This window comes from Mastomys coucha, unplaced genomic scaffold (assembly GCF_008632895.1).
Source record: "Mastomys coucha isolate ucsf_1 unplaced genomic scaffold, UCSF_Mcou_1 pScaffold5, whole genome shotgun sequence".
Taxonomy (NCBI): Eukaryota; Metazoa; Chordata; class Mammalia; order Rodentia; family Muridae; genus Mastomys; species Mastomys coucha.
The window spans coordinates 60,217,610-60,231,170 of NW_022196911.1; the positions used below are offsets into that span (position 1 = coordinate 60,217,610).

Here is a 13,561-nt window from a genome sequence, read left to right on the forward strand (position 1 = left end):
CTCAGGCTAGCTCATTAGAAGTTGGGTACTGCAGAATTAGGGTGTGGCTGGGTCTGATCTGCTTCTGCCTGGGAGCCTGGCTAGGGGACAAGGCCCTGTTCCAAACCCAAGTCCTGATCAGCAGGGTATCCCCAGGCAGGCCTCAGTAACATCTCCTAAGAATCAAGTCTACAGAGACAGTCACTGTACTCATTTAGAAACTGCTCTGTGTCAGCAGCTCAGGGAGACAGGGCAGAATCTTTCTTAGGATACACCCCTGCCCCCCATTTTGATTTATGTTGACAAAGAACACTAAAAGGTCATCCTGATAAGGGCAGGAGAATGAAAGTACCAGAAGTTACAAGGTTTAGTGTCAACAAAAAGAAAACTCCATAGAGCCATCAGCTGGGGACTCAGCCCTTTGGACACTACACTGGGAGTGGTCCTGGAGCCTCAGTTGGGTAGCTCCTGGAAAGTCCGGCCTGTTGAGGCCCTGGGCTCTAGAAGGCGAGTTGGGACAATGGATGCTCTGGGTCCTTCCCTCTTGGTTGTATCATCCCCTCTGTCCATTTCACTCAGTTCTGGACTTCTGTGAGTTGTGTCAACCTTAGGTGGCAGCAGCATTCCAGCAGACAGTATACCCCCTGCTTAGGACTCAGCCCTAGGCCACTCAGAAGGTGACTTCACTTTTTGTTGGCTTTAAAAATTCAATAAAACATTTTTGGAATAAGGAGCACCAAACCGAGTGTACAGGCATTACACTTGGACATTGTCCTCAAAGACATTTTACAGACACACAAGCATTGGGACACCCCTACTCTACGCATTGTGGCCTGTTTGGTTACACAGTGGCGAGACAGATCTGGGGTCTGACACTTGGCCCAGCCAGTACTAAGTGCTCCCCTCCTCAGTGTGTGAAGTAGATCCCACGAGATGCTTAAAGGTACCTTACTTCTGCATGTGAGTGGTGGGCTGCTAGAGGTGAGGGTAGGGTGGAGTGGGGGTCTACCAAGAACCTGCCCAGGTTCTCTGGATACAGCTGCAGATCTGTCATAGCAGGCCTGGCTTTGGTCAAGCTTAAGCTCCCCTGCAGTCATATCAGGGTAACAGCATTGAGAATGAACATGAGGGTTCAGATGGTATCCAGCAAGCACAGGACCTCAGTCTTATCTTGGCAGTGCCCTCAAAGGAGCCTGAGCAAAAAGGGTCACTCAGCAAGAGGACAGGACTTAGGGGAGAAGCCTCAGAGAGGCTTTCTTTGTCTGTCCTCCTTAGGAGATGTGTGAGTACCAGATGCCTAGCTGCTAGTCACCAAAACAAAATCCTGTCAATGCTCGGGGCTTCACATACTGTTGCCTGATTTTTAGATTTGAGTATCTATTCTTGATGAGAGGAAACCTAAGTAGATACTGATAAAAATTCCCCCAAACTTTCCAGGATTGGACAGAGCATCTGTCAGTAGCTATTACCACAGACCAGATGTGTTCGAAAACACTTGAGTGCCGGAACCTCAGGTGTTGCCCTATGGACTACCAAGCTTTGCCTTAGTACTGACAATGGTATTTATTCAGATCAGCTGGTGCAAATCTATGGCCACCAACCAAGATAATGGCCCTGTACCCGACAGCACCTGGTGAGTGTCTTGAAGACATACCCCTCAGCAAAGGGGTGCAGGGAACAGTCACTGAGCGGAACACAAGCTTCCAGCAGATAGCAGGGTAAACTGTTAATTTGAGGAAGGGGTCTGCAGCTAAGATGGTGACATGGGTAGAAAGAAAGGACTGGGCCCCCTCTACTGGGTGTGTCAACTCCTAATGAGAAGATAGGGAAAACAGGCTCCTACGCCAGGAGGCCCTCCCTGAGACTGGGAAAGTCAGTAAGTGAAGTAGGCATGCTTTTGGTTGGTCTGAGCCACATGCAGTGAGGAGAGGGGCTGGTGGGATGGGTGGTGGCCAGGCAGCTGGCTGGGCTGGCTAAGGGGAGTAAAGCGAGGTGAGCTTGGGCCAGCTTACCCTGAAAATCCCCCTCACACGTATCCAACACTGCGCCACTCATGTCACACAGCTGCAAGAACATAATGATAGGATTCGGAGAGAGGAACAAACAGGATGAAGCACACGTAACACAAAACCCTGCCCATGGCATGGTCCCAGACAGGCCACACTGACTACAATTCTACACTGCCAGACCTATACAAACAGGACACATGATGTCGGCTGCCCAAAGAACAGGAGAGCAACAGGGAAACATGTCATTTGAGTCTAAAGGTCACAGACATTGAGCCTGGGCTATGCAAAGCGACCTTTCACAAAATCCCTCACAAGCTGCAAGGCATTGTCCCTTCTTGCCTGTTGATACCCACCAACCTTCTGTCATTCTGCTCCTTTCTGCTTCCTTGAGTGACATCACTGCTCATCCTGTGCCTTGTAGAATGGGCTACTTTGTATTCCTGTCTGCAAGTGGTTGGGAAACCTGGCAGAGCTGCAGTGCTGGTGGAGCAGCTCCCTCGAGCTGCCTCCCCACAAGGGCTCGCCTGGGTAACATACCCCTGCAGCACTCACAGGAGGGGGACTGCTCACTGCCTCTTCCAGGAAAGTGCCTAGGTTTGACTATGCTACAGAATGGGTGAAAGCAGCTATATATTCAACATTTATCCCTTTCAAAAATACAGAAGCCTGATTGCCAGATGGCTTTTCCCCATAATACTTTAACTCCTGACCCATCACAAACACTTGCTACTTGACTAGTATTTTCACTGGCACCCATGAGCTGGATCCCACAAACTGGCTGCCATCTCATGTGGCATGCCAAGTTCTGTGACGATGTGGTGGGGAAAGAAAGCAATCTCTAATGCAAGGTTCGACTGTATCCAGGTAGGTTGATGGTCTTTGTATGTATGTGGCACACGGTGCATGTGAGTATATGGATTTCTTAATATGTGTGCTGGGGATAAAGTCAGTTAGAGCAAAAGGTCTGCCACTGAATTATGCCCCAGCATGATTCTCATGTGGGTATGTGGCTTACATGTATGGGTATGCAGTATGTGCATGTATATGTGTCATGTGTGATGTATTTGTTCATGCAATCTGTAGATAGGCATGTATGTGTAGTATATGTGGTGTATATGTATGTAGGTTTGGTGTATGTGTAATGTGTACACATGTGGTCCAAGTGTGGTATAAATATTTATGTGTGCTACATGTGGATGTATAGTCCATATGTGATTATGTGATATGCGCTAAGTAAACATGTAGGTATGGTGCATCTATGTGTGTGGTATATAAATGTGTGTGTACATATAGGGGTGTGGTGTATATGGTGTGGTGCCCTGGCTAGTTCTATGTCAACTTGACTCTGGCTAGAGTCATCTGGGAAGAAGGAGCCTCAACTGAGAAAATGCCTTCCTAAGATTGGCCTCTGGTGCCTGTGGTACATTTTCCTAATTGATTCATGTGAGGGCCCAGCTCCCTGTGGGTGATGCCATGTCTGGGATGGTGGTGCTGGGTGCTGTAGTAGAGCAGACTGAGCAAGCTATGAGAAGCAAGCCAGTAAGCAGCACTTACTGGCCTCTGCATCAGCTCCTGCCTCAAGTTCCTTTCCCGACTTCCCTGGATGGTAACTATAAGCTCTAAGGTGAAAGGAATCCTTTCCTCCCAAGCTACTTTTGGTCTCGGTGTTTTTATCACTGCAGTAGGAATCCTAAGACAGTGTATGTGTGGTATGTTTATGTGTGTGCTTTGTGCACATCTGAGTATGTGGTATAAACATGCAATGGACATGCATAATATGCAATATATATATGTTGTGTGCATATATGTATATGTACATATTTGTGTATATGTGTGTGCTGTGCACACATATGGGTGGTGTGTATGTATGTGATCAGTGTACAGAGTATATGTATTTTCAGTGGGCATGTGCCGTGCATGTGTGGCAGTGCATGATGTGACAGTATTTGTGAACATGCAGGGTTCTCAAGCTGCCACACCTGCTATATGGGATTGTGCTCCACAGTGGGATGCAGGCTCGCTCTGCCCTATGAAATGAACCTGTTTAAGGACACAGCCCCACACTATGCTCATCTCCCTAGATAAGGAAGAGCCCATGTGACATTAGCAGCCACCAGAGATCTGCCCCTGACTGTAATTGTATAAGACAACTGACTGGGAGACATTTTTAAAATGTTCCATTTTTTTTCCCCCAGTCAACGGTGTTTAGCAACTATAATATTGTCCTTGAGAAGACAACCCCATCTTTGTTTTGAATTTAGACTAAAACTCAGCTAAGCAATTATGGGTTTGACTAATTTCCTCAAGCATGTGTAGCTAGAGAGACCCATCTTTCTGAAGGTGACTCAAAAGTAATATTCCTCCACAAATATTTTTCCTTAGCAAGCCTTCTTTTTCTCCTTGGGAAAATCCTCTAGTTCTTAGCCTTTCTCTTCCAGATAAGTATCTGTACTGCTCAGCTGCTGCGCTCTGGCGACACCACCTTTGTGCTTTGATGTCCAGCTTCTCTGGAGGTCTCACTCCAAAGGACACAATCTCACAAACACTGTGGACTCAGATCCCTAGGCTGTTGGAGAAGTCCCATGAGTTCCCCCTCAGATCCCTAGGCTGTTGGAGAAGTCCCATGAGCTCCCCCTCAGATTCCTAGGCTGTTCTCAGGACACTTTTCCTCTGCAGCCTTAAGGAGAGCAGCCTGGGTGCTAGCTTGTGGCCAGTGGTGATGCTGCCGGTCCTGCCTCTGGCACACTCCGCTAAGCTACACAGGAGCCCTGCAGACAGCCCACAGCCCACTTACCTGTAGACATGCTTTCTCCCGGCGACATGCCGTCTAACATGGGGTGCTCTGTGGACTGTGGACTTGAAGCCGACAGGCTGACACTGGGAGGCTGAGGAGGCGGCAGGGTGGGCCTCTGTCGGGGCTTAGGGGTGGGCCGAGATTTGGCTAAAGTGCTTGTAAAGACAGAGGGAGAGGCCAGGGGAGGAGCTGAGGCAGGAGAAAGCTGGCCAGAGGCCATGGAGTACCCCGGAGGGTAGCTCAGTCCATAGGGTGATGGGGTGCTTGGTGGAGTAGGAGACAGGCTGACTGGGGATGGCTGGCCAGCGGGCTGATCAGAAACAGTCCCTGGCTGCACGAAGGGGACCTTGGGAGGAATTGGTGCCACCTTCTTTGAAACTGTAAGAGAAAACAACATAGGACATATGACTATCAGGGAAGCCCATTAGGGTGCCCATTAGTGTGTATCTTCATGCGTCCCGATTGATTGCCCACTGCTTCCTCGTACCAGGCCAAGTGCAGCCAATAAACTTTTAAAAATGAATAGAGAACTCCAAGTTTCCTTAACTTGCTACCTAGAAGGCTGGGGAAGCTTCTAATTCAAGGTGTCCCTGAGGGAGTGCTCCCCAGGGAGTAAATGGTCTTTGTCGGAAGCTGCACAGTGACCTTGGTCCCCCACAGACAATCCTCTAGCTAGACACCCCCAGCCCACATACCCTCAGATCCCCAGCCCAAGCTTGTGCTTTTAATCTTTGCCTTGGTGCATCAAGGGAATGCAATGCATAGTGACCAGATTACAGTCATTACCATTTTCGTGTCCCCAAGCGTGGTCACTTCAGTGTGCTGGGAATTTGCCAAGACTTCCCAGGTTCTTTGGAAATATCTCATTAATTGCTGTTTGTGGACCACAGTTACCCAACTGTTCAATGGGACATTAGAACTCCACCCCTTACAATTGTAACTTGGTAACTGTGCCCTTCCCTTTCTTAGCCTGTGGCTAGAGGTCACTTTCTTTTACCAATTTTCTATCAAGAATTGTACTCCCTGAGTACAAACATGGACGAGCCAAACTGGAATTTCCCTTTTGCAATGATGGGGAGTATGAAAGTGGTCAAGCCCTGAGCTATACCCACCTCCGCTACATTTTTAAAGCCTACCACCAGGCCAGTCTTTCTGAAGTACCTCCGTTCCCCCTTTATTTATTCAACCCTGGAGGATGCCTGCTACCTTGAATTGAAAATGAATGGTCTCCTCAATGGAGTCAAGCACCCTGGTCATCCCGCTGATAGGCAAACATTCTGAGGATAGGAGCCTGGGTCTTGACAACTGAGGGGTGGCTGCCCGTATGTGACTAATGCTAGATAGATCTCTTTTAAGTCCCCAGAGAGGCCCAGCAGGCTTTTCCCCACCTTTCCCCCTCCCTATACCCAGTCTGAGAAAGAAAAGCCAGTCTGAGGATGTCTTATTTCCTGAGCTAGTCTGACCTACGGTGTGGAGGAAAGACAGGCTCTGCTCACTTGGGGTCAGGTATCTTCTATTTGTTACGACATGCCTTGGGGGTAATTATTTTAGCCTCTTCTGAAAAATAAATAGGCCTCTTTTGTATGTGAAGAACAATGGTTTCTCCATAGCAGTGTGGTAATTCAGTGGGATTTTGTAGTAAAACACCATAGCATCATGATATATTATGAAAGTTCTGTTCCCCATCCATCTTGTCCTGACCCACTGGATACGTAGTGCATTCCCTGGTGGGATGGGTAATTTCTCAGAGCTCCAGTGGCAAGGCTAGAAATGCTTCTCTAAGCAAAGGTTCCCAGAGGCCCTTGCTAACAGGAAGAACACCCCTCTCTGGCCTAAGAATGGTCAGAAGAGGGGAACCTACCTTTTCGAAGGGTATGAGGACTCTGGTCTGCAGGAAGCTGGCTGGGGCTGGCAGCCGGCTGTGGCCCCAGTTGCGTCCCTGGGCAGGCTGTCCCCTGGATGGAACCTGGACTTCCTTTCTGCCCAGACCCTGGCGACAGTTCCTTGCTTTTAGACACACTGAAACACAAGCATACGGGACAGGGGAACTCCTGAGTGTAGACAACTTCAGTTCCTATCTTGCCCACTGGAGTGCTGAGTGGCTGGGCCCTGCTTAACTACTGCCACACTGCTTAGTCTCAGTCACTTCTCAGAGCCTTTGATGGTCCCAAATAGGTGAGGGGACTGTCCTTTCCCAGAGTGCTGGTCCTGGGTTCTACTCTCAGCTTGGTATTCACAGCCAGCTTCCCCTGCCCTCAGGTAACCACTGAGCAACGTGGAACATACATGTGGCACCCCTCACATGCTGTCCTCAACTAGAGAATTCTAAGTCACTCTCAAACCAAACACCCACATCTCCACATTTCTTCCATCCAAGAGGGCTCTGCGTTCCCAGCAAGGCCTTCTGATACTACTTCTGTGGCCACACTTCTGGCTATGGCTTTCCAGGAAAAGGGGACTGACTTCAGTTTGTGTGACTTTTGCAATTACCTGCACCAATGAGTGATGCCCTCCACAGAAGTGCCCCTGAAGGTACCAATAGCCCTTGAGATGCTTTGTCTAATATCCTTGGGATGCCTGCAGAGCTCAGGGGACCCATTTGTATGACAGGGATGTACCACACAGCATCTTTGTAAGATGGGAAATACAAGTGATGAAGAAGAGTACTGCAATCTGGACCTCCTCCGTCAATCTGGATTTCCTCAATCAATCTGGACCTCCTCGGCCAATCTGGACCTCCTCAGTCAATCTGAACCTCCTCCGTCAATCTGGACTTCCTCAATCAATCTAGACCTCCTCGGTCAATCTGAACCTCCTCGGTCAATCTAGACCTCCTCCGTCAACCTGGACCTCCTCGGCCAATCTGGACCTCCTCAGCCAATCTGCTCATGGGTCTCTCATCTCTCTATCCACTTATCTGGCCCACTGTTGCCAGTCGGTACATCTCCAAGCCCCCACCACCCAGTCTGCAGCTCCCATGGACTCAGAGTTCTGCAGGTGCACAGCCAGGGTCAGGCCTTAATCTGAGGCACAGTCATCAGCAACCTCCCCAGCGTACCCAGTGTTGGGTGCCCCTCCCAAAATTTATGGTTTCCCCTTCATCATGTTTATAGTTTGAAAAGGAATTATGTTCTACTCAATAAAGGAAGCAAATGATAAAAAAAAAAAAATCTGTAATCTCATGCAGGAAAAGTCAGCATCTGCTCCCACCCAGTGTCCATGAAGTGTATGTGTCCCAAGCGCAGCGACAGCCGCCCAAGCACTCTCTCTACTTCTCTGGGTGCCGCATGAGAAACCAACCGCCTCCATGATGCTGCTCCCACTTCTAAGTCTTGTCCTCTGCCTGGGCCTCACCAGGTATGGTGTCCTTTCCTTAGCCTGGGCCCTGCTGAGCTCAGTGCTGTTGTCTTTTGTCACTGGGCATGATATGTATAGTGGAGATCATGTTACTAGCTTTGGGCAGAAGAAGTCGTTCTGGTAATGTTCACTGAACTGGTGATGGAATGGGTTTTCTCTTTCTTCTCTGAAAGGCAACCCCACTACATAGCATGCTGTGAAGGTGACCACACCCTTTACACCTCTGGTTTGCACTAAGTTTAGTAATACAAATGGACTCATACAAACTTAAAGGCAGAAGGGAGAAATGCTGACATCTTAAAATTCAAACAAGGGAATGGGATGAGGGACATGGACCATGGGAAATCCCCAGCAGGTTCTGGAATGTTCTGGACAAATCCACTTTCTATGTCTGCTTGGGGATGCTGTCCTTGGAAAGCCCGGACTTCACATGGTAATCCAGAGCAGGGAATGATGCAGATGACTGGCAGGATGCAGAAAGCCAAACATGAATGCTTAGTTGTGGGAGCAGGGTGAGCAGATCCAGGAGGCCTGGTGGGAGAGCCAAAGCCCAGTCACCCCAGCACACGTGCCAGCCTTCCTTGGCGGGGCTGGGCTTACCTGGGGCGCTCGGGGGTGGGCTGCAGGCTGGCACCTGATGGAGAGAGCGCAGGAGCTGGAGTGGCAGGGCTGTCTGGGACCTGCTCCGGCAGGGGTGAAGGCAGGGGTGCAGCCAGCTCGGAGGGTGGGGCAGGAGGCTGCATGGAAGGCGGGGCGCAGGATGCTTTCCGACCAGCAGAGGAGCCTCTTCGTGCCACCCAAGATGTGTCCATGACCCTCACACCCATGCTGGCGAGGGACACAAAGACATCTGCTTACCCACGTGTGACAGACGACACGGTCCCTCCCCCATGAAGCGGAGACATTCAAGCAATCTGTGCTTGGAGAGCAGCAGGCTTAGCACCCTCCTGGGTCCTGGGAAGCGGTGCCCATGGTGGACAGGTATGGCTAGCAACACTCCAGTGCCTGGGCTGCTGGGGACCTGCTGACATGCAGCCCCACAGCCCAGACCTGGCTCAAGCTGCCCTCCCACAGTGGGAAAGCACAGCAGGGCACAGCCAGCAGCTTGGAAGTCCACAAGTTGTGCTTTTACCCTCGGCCAAAGCCAGCAGGCCCTAGGATAATGGCCCCCAAAGCATCCTTGGTGTGGAACTCAAGCTGTCCTCAGAGCAGAATGTGGCCTACCTGGGGGGCAAGGGAAATGTTCCTCCCGTGTGAGATGAGGGGGGTGGGGGCAGAACATGGATAAACAGCACCAGTATTTGACATGAATCAACCAGCAGGAGACTTCTAAATGCATCCTTTGTGCAATGTAGGGGTCTAGTCCCAGCTTTGCTACTGCTAGGGAATCTGTCAAGGCATGACCTCTGTAGGCCACAGCTGCTTATCTAGATAGCATGGAAGGGGATGCTCATGCCTATGGTCCCTCCAGGCTCAGAGTCTATTTTGATGATGGACACACATTTCCAAGTAAATCTGCCAAGCAACCAAACACGGCACATTCACCCTCTTGCCGAGCTCGCTACCACACAGCTTGCTTGCTTTAAGAGACTAAAAGTGACCTCAGAGCTACCAGAGGATACTGTACCTTTGGATTTTCCTAAGGCTGCAGGGACAGAAACATACAGATATTAGTGCCAACAAATCTACCCCTTCCTTTGGACACAGGTGGAGTGTCTGCAAGGGGTTTCCTGTCTGAGTCCTGATGCAATGCTCGCATTGTGTGATGACTACTGTTTAGTTGGTCTGCAAGCCTCTCTGGTGGCTGCACAGCCAAAGCCACACAGGCGAAGAGAGAGAGCTGCAGAGCTGACAGGGCGATGGGATGGTGGACTCATCCAAGAACCAGGCATCTGCTCCTTTCCAAGTTGCAGAGACACAGAAGGCAGTTAATGCCTGTCATCTGGTCCAGTGAACCTGGTCCCATGCCCTCAGGCAACAGTTTCATTGACAAGAATTCTAGTATGGTGGGAGACATGAACTTCTGTACAAGGATAAGCCATAGTCCAGGACACGCCCACCTTTAGTGCACAGCAGGGTGAAAATAAGAGAACACCCATGTGCTTATTCTCTGCTCTTCTCGAACCTCAATGGTCGGATGCACTGAGCCATTCCACTGTGGAGTCCTGCATGCCTAGAATGGTCACGTCGACCTTGCAGAGGTGCAATGAGATAAAAGACCAATGCAAATACAGAGATGAGATGTCACAGATGAGATGGCTCCTTTAAGGAAGCATGCCTAAGCGGGGACCTATCTGAGGGGATTGGTATGGGTGTTAGCAAGCAACGCTAGGCTGCTTCAGTTTCCTGAAACTTTCACGCCTACTGTCATGGCTGGTGTTCCTCAGATCCCCTGTGGCTTCAAGGAAGCATCTTGCAATAGAAAGGGCATATCTCTTTGGAGGATTTACTGGCTTTCAAGCCGTCTTCAACATACACCTTTATTGGGCAGAAAACCTCAAGAAGGTCAAAAACTCTGGGGCAGGTGTCAATGTATGTCCCCTGGTAGTTACAACAGGCCTAGGAAGATGAGCAAGCTTTCTGGGTTTTGGAATTTTAACAGGAAAAAGGAGAAAAAAGCCTATTCTTGTTCAAGGAGTGGGGGCTGATGACACTTCTGCCAGTCGGTCAGCCACAAGTCCTGAAGTCCAGCCCTCCGCTCCTCACCACAGACTCTTCTGCTTAGAAGGTCCTTCCCTCATCAGGGAGAGGAATCTAAGTCCTTAGAAGCAGGGCTGTGGGGGTTGCTTTCTCTTTCCAAGAATGGCGCCTAACAATGGGAACCTCAGACTCCAGAGTACCCATTAATCTGAACCACTCTGGGAAGGAGCAAGCTTGGGCACCAGCTAAGTATTAAACAAGCTCTGGTAATTATGACTGGCAAATGTCAGCAGTTAAGAAACACAAACCGGGCAGTGGTGGCACACGCCTCTAATCCCAGCACTTGGGAGGCAGAGGCAGGCGGATTTCTGAGTTCGAGGCCAGCCTGGTCTACAGAGTGAGTTCCAGGACAGCCAGGGCTATACAGAGAAACCCTGTCTCAAAAAAATAAACAAAACAAAACAAAGCAAAACAAAAAACCGCAAGCCGAGTACACACTGCCACCTTCACTAGAGGTTGCTGGGCCATGCCAATCATCCCTGCCTGTCAGAGACTGATGGGTAGAACATTATGGGTTCAGTGAATACACATACCGCATCCACTGACACTTTCAAATAGTTACATAAATCTTGGGGTGATTCAATAGCCAAGGTGGCAGCTACAATCTCATTTACATTCAAAGGAGTAAGCTGCTGCTAATCATGTATGTTTGGACGGCCAGATAAACTCAGCCAGCAGCTGGACAGAGCTGATTAGTTCTCTGCCCGGTGGGGGCACACAGACAAGGAGCATCCAACCAGATGTCTGTATCAACAGTTCATTGTCTCTGCTCATTGCTGTCTCAAAAGAGAGATCAGAACAGACTCAAGGCGCCGGTTGTGTTTAAAGACAATAAAATGGAAGTGGGTGTAGTCACAAGCTGACTCCAGTGGGTGCTGTTGATGGAGATTCAAAGCCAATAGGGAGGCTCCAGCAACCCCATGACTGAGAACTGAGAACCCAGCCTTAGAGAAAGGGAGCAAATACTAGGCTAGGAGACCCTGAGAAGATGAGGTTATTTCTCCACCGCTGGTGAAATGAGCCAATTCAAGTCAGATTAGAATATGTTAAAGGCAAACTTATTGGAAAACTGCTCTTGGGTGGGCGAGTTCACTGGCCCCAAGGAAGGAGGTCAGGGAAGTCACCATGGGGAGAGAAGGAGTGGGGATGGAGGAAAGAGAGAAAGGGTGCACTCACAGAGAAGAGAAGAGGAGAGAGCAAGGAGACCAAAATGTCTGGATTATATAGGGAGGAACCTCTGAGGGGAAGGGTAGCCTGGACTGGAAAGTTCAGGGTTAGGCGCAGGGGATGCCAGGTAGGGACTAAAGGATGCTGGGAGAACCTAGAGTCTAGGTCTGTCTTGATATGTAATCTATGCCCCTTAGTCCCTTGTCCCTGGCCAAAGCCAGACATGGGGAATCTATGAACAGGAAGCAGAGTCATCATTCCTCTCTGCCTAGCAGAACCTTCCATTTGTTTCTTTAAAATTACTTCCCAAGTGCTGGCATTCCAAGTGTGTGGCACCATGCCCAGCCACGTGATGTTTGCAGGAGATTTGCTCTAGATCACGCTTTGGATTTTTCAATGAGATTTTTAGCAAGGAATAGGTTCTGAGATGACCCACACCTCTAGTTCCAGGTACAGCAATCACTGACTCCTTCTCACGCTTTCCTCATAGACAGCACAGGGCAAACACCTCCCTTCTGCCTCCAGCATCCATGGAGGTAACTTAGCAATACAGGATGGATGACAGACCTGGAACACCTTGATAGCACTGCCTGGCAGCAGAGGCTGAGTGCTGACAGGATGGGCTGGGCATGGGTGAGAGATAGCACTGTGGTTTGGGGAAGCCTATCGCACATCCTCTGAGACTGTAGTAAAAGATGGAAGGAGCCGGTGGAACCTCAAGAGCTGGGACCTCACACGAGGTGACGGGGTCACAGAGTAATACTGTCCTCAGAAGGAATCGAGGAAGTTCGGATGGGACCTGGCGTCTCACAGGAGAGATGTTATACAACGCAAGTGTAATGTCTGAACTTTTCTCTGGCTTCCTGTCTTGCCATATCATCTCTTGCTTTCTCACATGTGCTCCTCCTACTGTCACGGGATGCAGCCAAGGGGACCTTCACTATTGCCAAGCCGAGGCTGGCATCATGTCTTGGGAGCTCCAAAGCTATGAATTATGCAAACCTCTTTTCTTTATATATTACCCAGCCTCCAGCATTTCGTTGTAGCAATGAAAGTGAACTGATACAAACACAAACTATGTCTAAGAAGCAGTGTGCCTGATTACAAAAGAATTACATTTTATGAGGTGGAGACTCATGGTGATGATATAACCTCCTCTGTTCAGAGCAAAAGAGTGGCTTTGGGGGAAGTAAATTTTGGTGTGAATCCCAGACTTGCTCATTATTAGCTATAGAATACAGATACAGGTGGGTGAGTGTGAATAGAATATCTTGTGTATTGCATGGATGTATCACATGTCAGTTTAAAAACTTACAGCCTACAGAAAGGGTAGAATGGAAGGTGGGGCATCCAGGAGGCAGAAAGAACTCTAGGATAGAGGCAGGACAGGAGATCCCACCCCCACTCCCAAAGATGTGAGCACAGGTAGTCAGCCACATAGCAGAAGGTAGACTAGAATAAATGGGATAATTTAAGTTATGATCTAATAAGAGAAGTCTAGCTGTGTGGTCAAAGTATTTGTAAATATATTTTGAGTCTGAGTTTTATTTCTGGA

At 49.3% G+C, this 13,561-nt stretch overlaps 1 protein-coding gene across 3 annotated transcripts in view; it reads right to left on the reverse strand.

Annotated features, from left to right (window-relative positions):
• Positions 1-13,561, reverse strand: part of Arhgap44 (Rho GTPase activating protein 44) — a 170,702-nt gene that overhangs the window by 1,523 nt on the left and 155,618 nt on the right. For 2 of the 3 annotated variants that reach the window (XM_031354908.1, XM_031354907.1), the window contains exons 17-19: positions 8,740-8,967; positions 6,644-6,801; positions 4,783-5,160 (exon numbers count right to left, since the gene is read on the reverse strand). In XM_031354908.1, coding sequence (XP_031210768.1) covers positions 4,783-5,160; positions 6,644-6,801; positions 8,740-8,967 — 764 coding nt within the window. Of the gene's footprint in view, positions 1-1,991; positions 2,044-4,782; positions 5,161-6,643; positions 6,802-8,739; positions 8,968-13,561 lie in introns of all 3 variants that reach the window. The other variant, XM_031354909.1, reaches the window with a different exon arrangement.